The sequence below is a fragment of the Pelobates fuscus genome, chromosome 6, assembly GCF_036172605.1.
Source record: "Pelobates fuscus isolate aPelFus1 chromosome 6, aPelFus1.pri, whole genome shotgun sequence".
Classification (NCBI taxonomy): Eukaryota; Metazoa; Chordata; class Amphibia; order Anura; family Pelobatidae; genus Pelobates; species Pelobates fuscus.
Window position 1 is genome coordinate 90127279 of NC_086322.1, and position 17558 is coordinate 90144836.

The following is a 17558-nucleotide window of genomic DNA, read 5'->3' on the forward strand; positions in this document are numbered from 1 at the left end:
AATATATACTTGCAGGAAAGACTGTGTACTAAATGTATCAACATTTCATGTAGATGACATTTCTGGCCCATTGTTTGGGGCATGCCTCCAGGCAGGAAACTGGCTAACCAGCCCCCGTGAGGTAAATAAATTACAATGATGCACACAGTAAATATATTTGTGTCAAATTTAGACAAAATTCCAATGTTTTAACTCAAATCTCACCATAATCAATAGTAAAGTACCTTGTTAAAATGATTTCGCTCGTTTGGGCATGTTGGAGGGTTGCCGTTGTTATGCCACCCAGCCTCCTGCAAGATATCAGGGGTCTGATGTCTGGTCTGCCGTGAAACAATAAAGTACACCCCCTCCTCGCTGGCCTGTGTGATGAAAGACAGATGTAAATCCTGCTGTTTTACTGATCCAGACAGCAAGTTTCCTACAAGTTCAGAAAGGTCAGATTTTAGACCTAAGGCTGTATTCCTTTAATCCCTACAATCCAATGGGTATATTTCAGAATAACCATACCCATTCAGCAGTGGAGGGGTTAAGGCACTGCTAAGCGTATTCTGACATTTAATACAGGAGGTATATTTACAGACCTCACTTGTAGATCTGTACCCCATCTTACTGCACCCCTTCCTCTCTCACAGGCAAGGAGCCAGCCCAACAAGGTGTTAATAAGCAGAGGAAAAGAAAGAATGATTGTTAATACATAGAATCATGGCATCTACCAATGATGGGCAACCTATGACACTCCAGCTGTTGTTGACTACATCTCCTACAATGCTTAGCAGGAGAAATGTGTGCTAACAGCAGCCAGGCCAACAGAATAAAGGATATTGTTAGCATGGTGGTGTTCGCAAATTTGCTTTTGACTTCTCCAAATTACACTTCTTGGTGAAGAAACTCTTCAGGTAAACACATTTCATACACTGAACACCAGTTGTCGTAGATAATATAAAGACATTTCCTCATCTATTTTTACCAAATTAAATTTCCTCTTTTTTAGGTCAACGCCATATAGGTCTTCCACATACAGTAGTTTATAATAAATTTAAGTAATCTACTAACAAGCACTACTAACCTATGACTGTCTTACTGTTTATATGAAGAGTAAATTTAACAGTCTACATATTTAGGGATCCCTAAAGAGTTTTGCCTGCGATCACTTACTCATATTTCATTACAGACAGTAAGTTGTGGCGGCTAGGATGGCAAAGTTTAAAGACGGCAGGGCATTAGATTCTATCCAATCATTTGACGGCTCCTAACATGTTGTGTGCAGCCCACTTAACTCTACGCACTCAACCTCTGAATTAGACACCACCCCCCTGTTCAATACCCCTTACCAGTTGCTAGGAATACAACAAATTCAAATGCCAATCATTCATTTCACAGATGTACAATATGTATCTGTATCTCACACAGATCTGTAAAGGCAACACTCTATACAATTAATTTTGTCAATTTGTCCTGCAAGGTCATTACATTACTCATCATTTTGATTTGTTACAATGATTAAAATGGCTGACACCCTTCATTCACCTTGTCCACTACCTAAGCATTAAGCGTTGTCTTGTTCTTTATAGTCCATATAAGCTCTTCACCTCATGTTCTATTAGGTCTATCATGTTTTGCTAGAATTAGGTGTTTGTCTTGTTTATTTATAATACAGCGCTGCAGAATAGGTTTGCGCTATAGAAATAATTGTAAACCAAAGTTCATCGAAACCTACCTTGCAGGGGAATGGGTCAAGAAGCTTTCTCATATGGAGCTCCATAACTCTAAATTAACCTACCAGTTTAAATTTGATAGTGACTATCTCAAACCAAAACTGCTAATGGTTACGTGTGTATGTTAAATGTCTAATTGGGCAACAAGATATTTAAATCTCCCTTGATTAAGTTAGGACGCACAAGCAATACATTCTTACTGGTAAAATGATTTCTAAATGAATAGTCATTTTTGTAGTTTAAGTGTGTTTATTATTTTTGGTTTTCTATAGCAACAGATCCTATCCTTCGCAAGTCCACAGGGGGAGTGATCAACAAAAGCCAGCAACAAACAGATGTTTAGTGCTACACCATCAATTTCACAAACAAAACAAGTTGTGAAACAGCAGCAGGATCTATGTTCATTTGTCACCCAAGAGTACATGACTAGTGGTTGAAGATTTACAATGCACTCGAAATAATCAGTTGCATCTGAATAGTGTGTACCTTGTACATGTTCTAATGCACTTTGGCATAAGCAGACTGGTGTGAATGTAAGCAATCTATCATGCAATGACCCCTGAAGGTTCACAGAAACAGGAGCACTCAACAAGATTCTTTGTTCCCTTGGAAGGACTTTAAGGTGAAACATCCCATGGAAACATTTTAGAGTTTTAAGCATTTTTCCATTAACCAAACTTTGAGTAGATTTATAGAAGCAAATGCAACAAGGGACTGACTCAAAATAAGACATGTGTTGGCACTTTGTAAATAATAATAATAATACATTTAAAAAAGTTGTTTAAAAGGAACACTTGTGGCACCAATACAACTTAAGGATAATCCTCCCAATAGACCAGCTTTTTGTGAGACATTCCTGATTTCGGGTTCCAGTCCTGCTGTCATGTGTTTTAGTTGCCTGGTGCAGTGGGCACTAGGACCATGCGGGGACATCCAGGCATATGATCATTGGGTGGATCCTCCACTTCTCTGAAGGGCCAACCCATTATGGGCACCACTACTGATACAGATCTCCTTCTAATGACCCTACTCGCCGTCCTGATTCCCCCGCCCAGATAGTTGGGAGAGTTGCAAGTACATTTGATAGTTTTGGACCTCATTCACTGTGTATTTTCCCTCCGTGTCTACACACACACATATATATACACATACATACACACACATATACACACACATGCATACATATTAGTTATGTACAAATGTGCAAATACATTGATATTTAAAGCTAGGGTTACATTTATTAAGGTAACAATACATTCCATTATTTGTTTTAATTTTTAATTTTTACATTAAAAAAACAAAACAAAAAAAAAACATTCTGTTTCAAGGTTCTCTAGGGGGTGACCCATCATTTTTAGGTTGATAGTCCATCACCTTTAACGTTAAATGGTAGGAAATGTGTTGAACCTAATATACTATAAGTTATGGTTGCAAATAATGGTGGTGTTTGTTTACTTGGTAATATTATTTGTTTTCAGTCACGTAACCGGCATGTGCAGAGGTTTAAGCACCCAAAGACTGTATTTATGTATAAGGTTTCCTTTCTTTTTAAAGAGCTAAATGTTTAGTCAGATAGTTAGTAAAATCTAATTTACTCACTTGCAAGGCTTTATTCCCGATATGAATTGCCGGGGGGATTTTCTATTTACTCTAAAATGAGATACTGTTTGTGTAGCTCTGTATTAAGATTATGCAATCCACATTAAGATGGTCATTACTCATCGTAGAGAGATAAACGATGGGCTCTGATGGGGGGTATTAAATTGAGAAAAATGAAGATGATTTCTTGTTAAAAATTCAGTACCGTATAACTAGTTTATGTAATTTTACAGCAATATCACATTCTGGACACGATTCGGATACTTTTATTTTAATCATAGGTTAGTGACTGTGGTGCTCATTACTCGATCCAAAGACTTTGATAATATTCTCAATCTATTTATTAACATTACTTGCACTATAACTTTGGTAGAATGCTCTATTTCCTTCAGGGGCAGGGGGGGGGGGGTCATCCTAACAAAATGGCAGTAACTTTAATGACTCACAGGTGGAGGCCAATTGTAAGGTAATTGTGCCCTCATTATCACAATTTATTCAATCTGTGCAAACTGGCACCTTTCACCACATATGGGTTCAATACGTATGCAAGCACCATTAAGTATTACTACTTAAATATACTCTCCAACATGAAACCAGAGTCACTTTAAAAGAACATATATGGAAATGTATTCAAATATCATAAAGCAGGACATCAAAGTCTGGCACTTTATATCCCTCAAATTATGCTTTATTGTAACCACACTACAAAAAAAAGTGTCAATGTTTACGGTTCTTTCATACCTTACCCTCGTCTTGCGTGCATGCTAGTGCATTCATGAAGACAAGCAAAATCCGTATGTAAACATTCTACGAGTAAAGTTTTGGTTGCTTTGTAGCCACGGTCTTGATGACTGGTTGGTGAAACCAAAGCCATCTTCCAACATTTCATTTTTTATTTTTTTTAAGAAAGTTATTTTTAAAATTCAGTGTTAAGAGAGAAACATATTATATACATCACTGCACGCAGTTTGTAATTTAAAGAGGCATGTACAGGTCTAAATTTGTTTTTACAATACTTGCATGCAGTTGAACTATGGGGGCAAATGGCATTTCAAATTCATTGGAAAATGTTAACCTATAAACTATTCAGAACAGTCCTTTCTCATATGACTGAAGTGAGGTTTCAGGTTTCGGTTCCAATGCCAGACCCTCATTTAGTAAAAATACATAATGTCCCAAGGAAACCATCAACTGGTAATTCTATATGGGTTTGCACTTGACAGTTCACAGTACATCTGGCTGATCACGGTTATGACCTGCACCTCAAACCTTAATCTGAGAAAGTGGGATCAATTTAGGGTGAAGATTAATGAGTAGATCACTCACAGCATGCCAACATTCAATTATTTGTCCTCAGATAATTATAAATATGCCTTCCAATTAAAGCCCCCCAAAAAAAAAGTTGAAACACCAACCCGTAAATGTATTATTTTACCGGCATTTATAATAAACCGACATATTTTGCAGCGCTGTACTTTTGGGGAAAAGGACAGTACCATATAAACAGACTAATGCAAAAGGTAAACAGGGCACTGCCTAGGTGCGGAGATCTAGCCCCTGAACATCTTTTATACAGAGCACTTTGCTAGATAACCCGTGAGCTTAAAATCTAAAGGTTAAAATGGGGAGATGAGACAAAAGGTAGAGTATAAATGCAGTAAATCACCAGCGTGTGTAGGTGTTTTACATGTTGGTAGTTAAAACGGAATTGTTGGCTCAATAACCACTTCATTTTACTGATTGCCACATGGCCAGCAAAAAGCCAGTGCTAACAGTGGCAGCAAAAATGGATTCATGCATCCAAACAAAAAAAGTTTTCAATAACTCCTATAATGCTCATGGGATTCTGGCTGAGGCTGGTGGGAACTGTAATTTACATGTGATATAATGGAAGGGTGAAGCAACCACATGCTAAACAGCTCATGTGGAATACAACTCCATTTAATCCACTGATTAAGTCAGGAAAGAATGGTCCACAAGAGCTTTATAAAGCAGGTAACTATATTCCTGGATTCATAAAAATGAATACTTAAAGCACCATTTTAACTAATATAGGCCTTAAGTATTATTATTATTATTATTTATACAAATCACTAACTCTCAATAAATGGTATCCATGTTTATGAGAAGCTGAGGTGTGGAGATTTGTCCTCAATGCTTCTCTTGGAGAGAATATGATTAAATAATGTCCAGCAGCAGGAAGAGCTAGGTAAAATTGCTTTATTGCACAGTCTGTTTAATTTAGAAGTTATTGTCTTCTGCTCTGTTAATAGCCTTCTAGACCATGCAGTAGCTCTTGATTAAAGTTCTATTTTACAGAGCAGGAGATTAAAACTGAAGCAAGTTAATATCTCATTGGAAATGAAACCATTTTTTTTAATGCAGGCTGTGTGAGTCAGCCAGGGGAGGTATGGCTAGGGCTGCATAAACAGAAACAAAAGTGATGTAAATACTAAATAGCAGAGAATTAAGCAGTGAAACTTTAGGGGCATGGTCTAAACACCAAAACTGCTTCATTAAGCTATAGTTATTTTGATGCCTATAGTGTCTCTTTAAATTGATTTAATGGATAAATTGATAGGCAATGTTGAAGATTTGAGCAAATTGTATGAAGGTATGGCAACTATGGCTTAATTATACTGGCTAATGACTTACACTCGGAGTTCTGAGTTCCCCTTTTGTAGATGTTCCTAGCCATAGAATAAGTAATACAGAGCTTAGTAATGTGATTAGAGTAGTTCCAGAACTTATAATACAGCCCAAGTGCATACTTAGAGTTCAGGATCCATGGGCAGCAGGGTAAATCTAAAATATTTAGAACAGCACTGCCTAAAATAGGTACCGTAACTACCAATAGCACCATCAGACTGATGCGAAAATTGGGCTACATTCATAAGAGTGCAAAATCATTACAGCATCATTCGTCGAGTTATCATTTTGGCATAGTGATGTTCAAAATACCATTGTCCAAGGCTAGCATTCGAAACCTATTCACATTAGCCTTACATTTTATGGCGAACAAACTAGAGATCTGTCTGAAATGGTTTCGTTATCTAGGGCATTATGAAGTCTTAATCAAGCTATATTTATGGGGTGTAAAGAACAGAAAAATGAAGGACAAACAGTCCGAGTATTTGGTTGGAAGGAGTGAGACAATTTGATGACAAATCATGGCTGACCATGGCTATATCGTCCTCAGATAATGGTCAGATCTTAGAGAGTAGCAATGCTAGGAATAGTATGTAAGCCATCGAAAAATGATACAAGAATAAAATGTAGACAAATAGCAATCCGAAGGATGGTAGCAGGGAGGCAGGAGATTGGCAATGTAGGAAACCTGAATTGCAGGTTGGTACACAGATAAATCTGTTTATGCATAAGAGAAAAGTGACTCAGTGAGGTCAGGAAGAGAACGAGAAGATGCAAATATTCTATTTATCTGACAGAAATGGGATGCAATGTGCATCGTCCTCCCTAATCCTTCTAGCACTCTTATTAGCATTTCATTTAGAAAGTACAAATATTGGTTTTCTGTGCGTACGTTACTCGATAAATCGCTCAAATTTTTTTTATCTAAATTCTTATATCTAGATCAATGTTACAAACATAAAAATTTTAAATTGTGGGGGCGTGATTTGCCTAGCAACCAATCCAGACGTGTCTGTGTGGAGCTCCGCTGAAGCCACGCAAACCAGCGACGTCAGAAAAACAAACTTACAGACTGCAACCTATACGCTACCCCACAGCTGAATCTATGGGGCGCAAGCACAGGCGGTTCTTTCCACCAGAGAGATCGCCACTCCCCGACATCAGGCTCTCCTTTGAGCGTCCCGTTTTGCTGACATCAGTCAAGATGGTGCCCAACCTCCAGAGAGACTAAGGCCTCAGAGGAATCACAGGAGGACTGAGAAACAAAGAAAAAAAAAATTCCTGGTTGACCAGGGACATATTTGGAAGGAAGACTTGCAGGAGACCCAGGCTGAAGTGGACATACTGCACCAGAGAGTGACTGCTGTGGAGGAGAGAAAGGGGACCAGAGAGAAGAAAATCCAGGGCAACACACAACAGCTGGAAAACCTTGACAAAACGGTACGAACCACCATAATGAATATATTGAAATTTGGTGAATGTACTATATCCATCTACAATGATCTCCCCTTCTCGGTCCTAGTGGAAAGGAGAAAGCTGGCACCAGTTACAAGGGCCTTACGTGACCACTCCATCAAATACAGGTGGAACACCGGCGGATCTCTGGCAATCTCACATAGACAAGAGACACTAACCTTTTCCTCATCTGAAAACCCAGAGACTCTGAACCAGACACTGGGCATCCCAGCTAACCCTACAGGGGAAAAAGCATCCCAAGGCAGCTCACACACTCTAGAACTATATGGGTCGACGCAGCGGCTGGAATGAGCGAGAGAGGCGCAAGGAAGCGAACGGAACATTCGACCAAATCAAAAAAATTAAGGCCATTAACACACTGAACATTCACTATGATCATACTCAAGTGCAAGTTCAGAACTTGGGGGCAACTCACCGGGAGACATTCTATGCACAGGAACCGAACAAAAGATTATTGCCAAATACTGCTTTACACCTTATGTTTTTAAACGTGTTTCTTTCCTTTCTTTACTTTGCCTACCTCTATATGTGCAATACTGATTGCAAGTTGAGTTCTATGCTTGTAACTTGGGCCCTAGAGGACATGCTAAATACTGGTCTCAAATGTTAGCTATAATATTGTACAGTTGTATTCTAATGAAAATTATCATTAAAATACACAAGTAAAGAAGTGTAATTTTTTACTAGAAATGAGTCTCAGCACACAGTTGGTCCACTTGGCTTTCACAGTTCTTCTACTGACAGATTTTGTGTGATAAATATATATATATATTATACATACACACACACACACACACACACAGTACATACATACACATTTATACACACAATATTCAGCTTTTATATGTTGAAAAAGTTACAGACATAATTTACATGGTTTGTGCATGGTTACACTGGTTTTATTGTTTATACCATGTTAAATCTACTTGGATTCTAAAATATGACTTGGAATGATCAAATATGGTGCATATGTACAAAAGAAAAATGTAATCAGCCAAATTACTAACTGAACAAAGGCTGCTATTTACAACGATTCGTCATTACTCTAGATGCAATTTTACTTGGATACTTTGTATCAGTTTCTGCCAGCTGTTATTCCCTCTGTAAGAAAGTTTAGAACTTCCTCTTATCCTATAAACTTTGATAGCGTTCAGTTAGATGTCAAAACATCTTGGCTGTGTGTTTAATGGTTTCCTTTTTTGTCTTCTAAATTAATACCAAAAAAAAAAAAAAAAACTATCATGGGTGGCATTGCTGCTCTAACGTGGAATGTTGTGTGTTAAATATAATTTTTTATTAAAGATTTCAATATAGACCATAAGAACATAATGGGCCTCGCAGGACCCAGAAACAAGATTCAAAGTATAACGAGACCCGCAGGTCTCAAGTAGTTTTGGGTGAGCGTGACAACATGCATCAATGTGCAATAGAAGGAGTAAAAGAGTGAGGGGACCTGGGAACCCGGGACCATGTTGAGATGGTCACGACCAGTACCCCAGCAGAGAAGTAGCTTGCCAGAGCTTCTGAGCTTTACTGGTATGGGTAGCTGAGAAAATCAGGTGAGAAGGCTGTGGCCAGCCACTTTGCCCATGTGCTGGAGTAGTCCTGCATCCTGCCTTGAGCAGAGAACGTTAGCTTTGCCTGCAGCCTCAACTCCTCCATCTTAGTGCACCAGTGTGTAGGGGGCAGATATGTCCTGTTTCCAGAACAATGGAACCACTTGTTTGGGCACATTAAATATATGTATGGTGAGGGATTTCCTATACCAGAAGGTTGGAGTCGTGTGCTGCAAGAGATAAGGGACTGGGTGGAAGGTGGGGATTTGTCAAAGGAAACCTAGAATATACACAGAGCTAAATTAAAAGCACATACCTAATATTGTGTCATATTCCAAAAACCATTCCTGAACAATGTTTGCAGTGTGGGAGAGTGCAAAATCCTGCCGAAAGAGGTCACTGCCATCAGACCACACCACTGCCATGAAGGGGTGTATGTGGTCTGCACCAATCTCTAGGTAAGTGTTACGTGTCTGTCAGGATCGGGACAGGGATCCAACACGCAGAGTACAAACAGTAGCCAGATACGTATACCGGACCTTAGAATGGCCGGACTAACGTAAGTAGTACAGTATAGAATGGTCAAAGACAAGCCGAGGTCGAGGGTAACAGAAGACAGGTAAGCGAGAGACAAGCCGAATCAAGGGTAACAGAGATAAGCAGAGTAAGGTAAACAAGCCGGGTCAAAACCAAAAGGGATAATAGAATACACAAGCACTGAGTGACTAGAACAAACTAGAACCACGACAGGGCAATGAGCTAATGAAAGAAGCTCTGTTAAATACCCTGTTCAGAGCAGTAACCACGCCTCCAAGGCGTCTTGATTGGTCCTGCAGCAATTGACTGACAGGTCGATCCGGGGGCGTGTCCTGATGACTACTTCCTGCCTAGATGCTGTAAAAGGCAGTCACTCCCTCGCGGCCGGCCTAGCATGACCGGATAGACCGCGGGGAAGGGAGCCATCAGGCCGTCTGGATGGAGGAACAGCTAAGTCTCTACCTCTTTCGGAGGTAGAGACCACAGGTACCCTGACAGTAACCCCCCTCTCAGATACGCCCACCGGGCGGAATGAACCGGGACGAGATGGGAAGCGAGAGTGATACGCCCTGCGGAGACGGGGAGCATGAACATCCTCCTGAGGTACCCAACTCCTCTCCTCAGGACCATATCCCTTCCAATCAACCAGATATTGTACTCTCCCCCGGGAGATTCGAGAATCAATAATAGAGTTAACCTCATACTCCTCCTGACCCTCCACCTGAACGGGGCAAGGAGGGGCTATTGTGGAGGAAAATCTGTTACATATGAGTGGTTTCAGCAATGAAACGTGAAACGAGTTCGGGATGCGTAAGGTATTAGGAAGAGCTAAACGATACGCAACTGGATTGATACGGGTCAGCACCCTGTAGGGTCCAATATAACGAGGAGCGAACTTCATGGATGGCACTTTTAAACGGATGTTCCTCGTGCTCAGCCATACCCTATCACCTGGAACAAAGACCGGAGCCGCCCTTCTACGTTTATCAGCGTGTTTCTTAACCAACATAGAGTTGTGCACAAGGATTTGTCGAGTTTGATCCCACAACTTCCTCAAATTGGCAACATGAACATCAACCGACGGCACCCCCTGGGAAGGAGAATCCGAAGGAAGAATAGACGGATGAAAACCATAATTCATGAAGAAGGGGCTTGAATGAGTAGAATCGCAAACGAGATTGTTGTGTGCAAACTCCGCCCAAGGAATCAAACCGACCCAATCATCCTGATGTTCAGAAACAAAGCATCGTAAATATTGTTCAATTTTCTGGTTGGTACGTTCAGCAGCTCCGTTAGACTGAGGATGATAGGCAGAAGAAAAGTTTAATTTAATACCAAGTTGAGAGCAGAAGGACCTCCAAAAGCGGGAAACAAATTGGGAGCCTCTGTCCGATACAATTTGAGAGGGTATCCCATGTAGGCGAAAAATCTCCTTAGCGAATATCACTGCCAATTCGGGAGAAGACGGGAGTTTAGGCAGGGGAATGAAGTGTGCCATCTTAGTAAACCTGTCAACCACGGTGAGGATAACAGTCTGTCTTTTAGAGATAGGTAGATCGACAATAAAGTCCATGGCCAAACAGGACCATGGTTTTTCTGGAACCTCCAAGGGGTGCAGGAATCCACATGGAAGCGTATGGGGTTGTTTGGTTTTAGTACAAACTTCACATGCAGCGATTAACTCCTCAATATCCCTCCGTAAAGCAGGCCACCAGAAGTCCTTAGAGATCAACGCGTAAGTTTTGCGAATACCAGGATGTCCCGCCATCTTGCTATTATGTAAACACTGTAAAAGTTCCAGTTGAAGAGCAGGAGGAACGAAATGACGGCCCGCAGGAGTCTGTTTAGGTGCTAGATGTTGCAACTTAATGATCTCGGCCAGTAATGGAGAATGAATCCTGAGATTCGTATTAGCAATGATATTGCATTTCGGAACTATAGAAGAAAGAACTGGTTCAGGTACAGTAGAAGGTTCATATTGGCGAGATAATGCATCGGCTTTAGAGTTTTTAGAACCAGGTCTGTAAGTCAGTACATAATTGAAGTGAGTCAGGAATAAGGACCAACGAGCTTGTCTAGAGGATAAGCGCTTAGCCTCCCCAATATAGGACAAGTTTTTGTGGTCCGTCAAAATCGTAATAGGGTGTAGGGTCCCCTCCAACAAATGTCTCCACTCCTTTAAGGCTTTAATGACTGCTAACAGTTCCCTTTCCCCGATGTCATATCTGCTCTCAGGCCCAGAAAATTTCTTAGAGAAGAAACCACAAGGGTGTAACGGTTTATCCACCCCTAACCTTTGAGACAGAACAGCCCCAACTGCTGTCTCAGAGGCATCGACCTCAAGCAAGAAAGGCAGAGTCGTATCAGCATGGACTAGAATGGGAGCCGAGGCAAAAAGTTCCTTGAGAGTCTTGAAAGCACCAAGAGCTTCCTTAGACCAGAACTTAGTATCAGCCCCTTGTTTGGTCATATTGGTAATAGGCGCAATGATAGAGGAGTATCCTTTAATGAAGCGCCTATAGTAGTTGGAAAAACCAATAAACCTTTGGATAGCTTTGAGTCCTTTGGGCAAGGGCCAGTCTAAAATAGATTGGAGTTTTACAGGATCCATTTTAAAACCCTCCCCAGAAATCACGTATCCAAGAAAGTCTACCTGAGACTGATCAAAACTGCACTTCTCCAATTTGCAATATAGGCCATGTTGCAGCAGCTTGTGTAATACCTTTCTGACCTGTCTATGGTGAGTCTCAATCTCCTTAGAGTGTATTAGTATGTCGTCCAGGTAAACAATAACACAATCATGCTGAAACTCCCTAAGTACCTCATTAATCAAATCTTGAAATACTGCAGGCGCATTGCAGAGTCCAAATGGCATAACAGTGTATTCGTAATGGCCATACCGGGTATTGAATGCCGTCATCCACTCGTGACCTTGCTGGATTCTCACCAAATTGTAAGCCCCTCTGAGATCTAACTTGGTGAAGATTATGGAGCCCTTAAGACGATCAAATAACTCGGTAATCAGTGGGATAGGATAGGCATTTCTGACAGTTATTTTATTCAAGCCTCGGTAATCGATACATGGTCTCAGCGTGCCATCCTTCTTCTTAATGAAAAAGAACCCAGCCCCGGCCGGAGAAGAAGACCTCCTGATGAATCCCTTTTCTAAATTCTCCCGAATATACTCCTCTAGAACCGAGTTTTCCTGAACAGACAAAGGATATACATGACCCCTCGGAGGCATAGTGCCGGGTAGAAGCTTAATCTTACAGTCAAATGACCTGTGTGGAGGCAAAGAATCGGCATTCTTCTTGTCAAATACTGCCCTTAAGTCTAGGTAAAGGTCTGGTATTTGTCTTTCTGTGGACTGAGTAGGATTCTCCGGTATGTTAATATTAGCTAATGGGGAAACCTTGCACAAACACCGATCCTGGCAGCCCTGGCCCCACGAGAGTATCTCCCCTAACTCCCAATCGATAATAGGGTTATGTTTTTTCAACCATGGGTACCCCAGAACTATGGGAACAGAAGGAGACGAAATGAGCATAAGAGATAACTTCTCCACGTGTAGGATACCAACATTTAACTCAATGGGTATGGTCTCACGAAAGATAACAGGGTCTAGTAGTGGTCTACCATCTATGGCCTCAACGGCCAAAGGTGTCTCCGTTAGCTGGGATGGGAAATTGTTCTTACTAGCAAAGGCTTGGTCGATAAAATTCTCAGCAGCACCGGAATCTATCAATGCCATAGCCCTTACTACTTCCTTCCCCCAAGTTAAGGAAACTGGTAGCAGAAGCCTGTGATCTTTATAATTCGGAGTAGAGGACAAAATAGAAACACCCAAGGCCTGTCCTCTAGAGAGACTTAGGTGCGAGCGTTTCCTGGGCGGTTAGAACAGTTCGAGAGTAAATGACCCTTGGCCCCACAGTACATACACAAACCCTCTCTTCTCCTGTGCTGTCTTTCCTCCTCAGAGAGGCGGGTATACCCTATCTGCATAGGTTCAGTAAACAAAGATATCGTGGAGTCAGGACTTGAAAAAGCGGGAGCTAACCTAAAAGAAGGTCTCTGGTTCCTCTCTCGAGTGTTCTGTCTCTCTCTTAGACGTTCATCTATACGAGAGATGAACGAAATTAAATCCTCTAAATTCTCAGGGAGTTCTCTGGTAGCAACCTCATCAAGGATTACATCAGATAGGCCATTCAAAAATACATCCATATACGCCTGCTCATTCCACTTGATTTCTGCCGCCAGAGACCTGAACTCTAGTGCATAATCCACCAGTGTTCGGTTCTCCTGTCTCAGGCGCAACAGTAATCTGGCTGCATTAACCTTTCTACCTGGAGGGTCAAATGTTCTTCTAAAAGCATCTACAAATGCGTTATAGTTATAAACTAATGGGTTATCGTTCTCCCATAGTGGGTTGGCCCATCTCAGAGCTTTCTCAATGAGTAGGGTGATAATAAATCCTACTTTTGCCCTATCTGTAAGATAAGAGCGAGGTTGCAATTCAAAGTGGATACTAATTTGGTTTAAAAAACCACGACACTTCTCAGGAGCCCCACCATAGCGTACTGGGGGGGTAATGTGAGAAGAAGCACCCACTGTGGCTACCTCTAGACCTGAACCGACAGGAGAAACAGGGGTATTGCGTATCTCCTCTGGTGGGTTATTGGCACAAGCTAATAGAGCCTGTAGCGCAAGCGCCATCTGATCCATTCTGTGATCCATGGCTTCAAACCTAGGATCAGGAGCAGCCAGCTTACTGTTTGTACTTGCAGGATCCATTGACCCTGTCGTAATGTCAGGATCGGGACAGGGATCCAACACGCAGAGTACAAACAGTAGCCAGATACGTATACCGGACCTTAGAATGGCCGGACTAACGTAAGTAGTACAGTATAGAATGGTCAAAGACAAGCCGAGGTCGAGGGTAACAGAAGACAGGTAAGCGAGAGACAAGCCGAATCAAGGGTAACAGAGATAAGCAGAGTAAGGTAAACAAGCCGGGTCAAAACCAAAAGGGATAATAGAATACACAAGCACTGAGTGACTAGAACAAACTAGAACCACGACAGGGCAATGAGCTAATGAAAGAAGCTCTGTTAAATACCCTGTTCAGAGCAGTAACCACGCCTCCAAGGCGTCTTGATTGGTCCTGCAGCAATTGACTGACAGGTCGATCCGGGGGCGTGTCCTGATGACTACTTCCTGCCTAGATGCTGTAAAAGGCAGTCACTCCCTCGCGGCCGGCCTAGCATGACCGGATAGACCGCGGGGAAGGGAGCCATCAGGCCGTCTGGATGGAGGAACAGCTAAGTCTCTACCTCTTTCGGAGGTAGAGACCACAGGTACCCTGACAGTGTCCCAGTTACATCCACATGAATGCCAGGACCCAAGATTTCCCAGCATAACATTGCTTCCACAAGCCAACCTTCTTCACATAATACATCCTTGTGCCATCTCTATTCCAGGGAAACAAAGCGCATGCATGGCTACTCCAACACACACAATTAGTGTATGTGAAAATATTAATATATAATACAATAATATTAATATAACAGCCTTGAAAACTGTAAATATGTCCAAAAAATTGTTGATTACCGGTATATCGTTTACTATTAAATACTCCGAGAAGGGAAAAAAACATGAATTGGAGCATACCTGGAACATGCATTTCTTAGCAGTGGTGTTGCTGTAAAGACCAAAATGTAAACAAAATACATAATTTAGGTTACTTAAAATCATCTATCACCTATTTATTTGTGGAGTTAGGTTTTGTGTGTGCACTGTTCCTTAATCAGTATTATGAAATACTTGACAGACTTACACAAGTTTACAATCTACAGGGATGAGTGAGAAATACACAGAGGACATCAAATGACCTGTATGTACCGGAAGGATTGGGAGGGGATTTTTTTGAGGAAGGAATATATATATGATTTTCTCCTACAAGGGCTACAAACGTATAATTAGTGCATACAATATGGTGTAATTAAATATTATATAAAACCATAATCCAGACATTAATTAAAACATTTACTAACAAAACTAAATATATCTCACATGTAGACAATATTTCAACATTTGACAGTGGCTGAAATTACAGGATATACAAGTTCATACTAACATGAGAACTAAGTTTGTAATATGTTTGCCAATACTTTTTCAAATAAGACAGATATCAGTAACAGGGTTATTCAATAAAGTGATCATTCACAATGAATTCCAAATCTATGTGTAATATATATCTCTCTCTATAACTATCTCCATAATTTGTGTATGTGCACTGTGGGGAGTTTTATCAGGTTCAGTCTCACCACATTCTTTTTGGTACCAAGCTAATATTTCATATTAAACTATATAATTAAATTAACCATTTTATGCACATTTGTTAAAAGCCTAACTTGGCAGCAAGGATTCTAAAATATTACTTGGAATGATCAAATATGGCGCATGTGCACAAAAGAAAAATGTAATCAGCCAAATTACTAACTGAACAAAGGCTGCTACTTACAATGATTCGTCATTACTCTAGATGCAATTTTTACATTCTCAACTTGAAACGTGTACAGCGGACTACCAGAAAAAAAATATCACAAGAAGAGACAATGCACACAGAACAATACAGTGACTGAATTTTATGCAGGTCAGCTAAGGTTACACAATACCAATCAAGCTATGCAAAATGCTGTGTGGTTGCAAGCCAATTAGACAAAATTATAGCTGTGGAGATCATTATACCACATGATTGCTAGTAAACATGGCTTAATTATATGGCAGTATGACTCACAAAGTCTTGAATGTATAGCTACATAACACTTCTCAGAATCCGTAAACATTAGGGTGGTGTTCCACAGATAATTAACAGCTTGATCAACAAAGCAAGGGATGAGATATTGCTCTACACGTGGAATGGGATATAAGAAAAGTCTGAAGCATGTTTACTCCATGTACCCAACGCCCGTGCTACATATTCTGTTGGAAAGGATTGAATGTTTTCCATGATGTGGCTTCTAAGACATTTTTGGTTGGGGGGTAATAAAATGAAAAATAAATAAAATCAATATAAAAAATAAATAAATCTAACAAAGCAGCTCCATGGTTGCCATCCCACCTGCTTGAGGTCTGTCTGGAGAAGCTGTTCAACACAGCTGAGCATGACAAGATCTTGGGGTATTTGTGAAAACCCAATATTTCCATAGGTTTATGGTATAGCTTCTTATTAGGTCAGAGCGGAAGTCAATGTTTGCAGAATTCATCAGATCACGGAAAGGTGTTTATAGGGGATCCAGTTCCAGCTGGACAGCCTAGTGCCTCGCCATCGTAAAACGTTACTAGCCCGCACTGCTGCAATGAGTCACCAGGTGTATCTCCCAAAATAATACTCCCTCCCAAAGTAATCTTTGAAATCGAAAATGATATATTTGTAGGGATTCTGCACTCAAAAAAAACAAACAGAAAAATGGATGCAAAATAACCTGGTATTTTATTTTTGTAAAAAAAAAAAATATATATATATATATATATATATATATATATATATATATATATTAACCTCTTAGAGGTCTTATGCTTATAGTTTTTTTTATTTTATTTATTTATAAAATATTTCACCAGGAAGGATACATTGAGATTTCTCTCATTGCGAAGTATGTCCTGGGTCCACCAAACTTTGCATTGACACAATAGGATACAATAAAATACAAAATCAATATTAATACACAATATATACAAAATGTAACATATAACAGGTAGGAAATATTTAAATCAACCACGACACGTGCATTCTGTTTTGAGATATGTAGAGTGGGATCTCTTAAAGGATTTTAGGCATGGGGAAGATTTGAAAATGTGCGGGATAGTGAATTAGATAATCTCAACGTGCCAACATCTATATATCTAATCCTAACTTCACATAATCCCACTGATGTGATTTCTGCACTAGATGCACTCGTGTACCCCACTTCATTACAATACAATACCATAGGCACATTAGCATGCCACACACTGTAATTACACG

General features: G+C 40.4%; 1 protein-coding gene across 4 annotated transcripts in view; it reads right to left on the reverse strand.

Moving 5' to 3' along the window:
* LNX1 (ligand of numb-protein X 1) overlaps positions 1–17558 on the reverse strand; it is a 187944-nt gene that overhangs the window by 60766 nt on the left and 109620 nt on the right. For 3 of the 4 annotated variants that reach the window (XM_063458007.1, XM_063458010.1, XM_063458011.1), the window contains one exon: positions 225–359. The exons of the other annotated variant lie outside the window; for it this stretch is intronic. In XM_063458007.1, coding sequence (XP_063314077.1) covers positions 225–359 — 135 coding nt within the window. The remainder of the gene's footprint in view (positions 1–224; positions 360–17558) is intronic. 4 annotated transcript variants of the gene reach the window in all.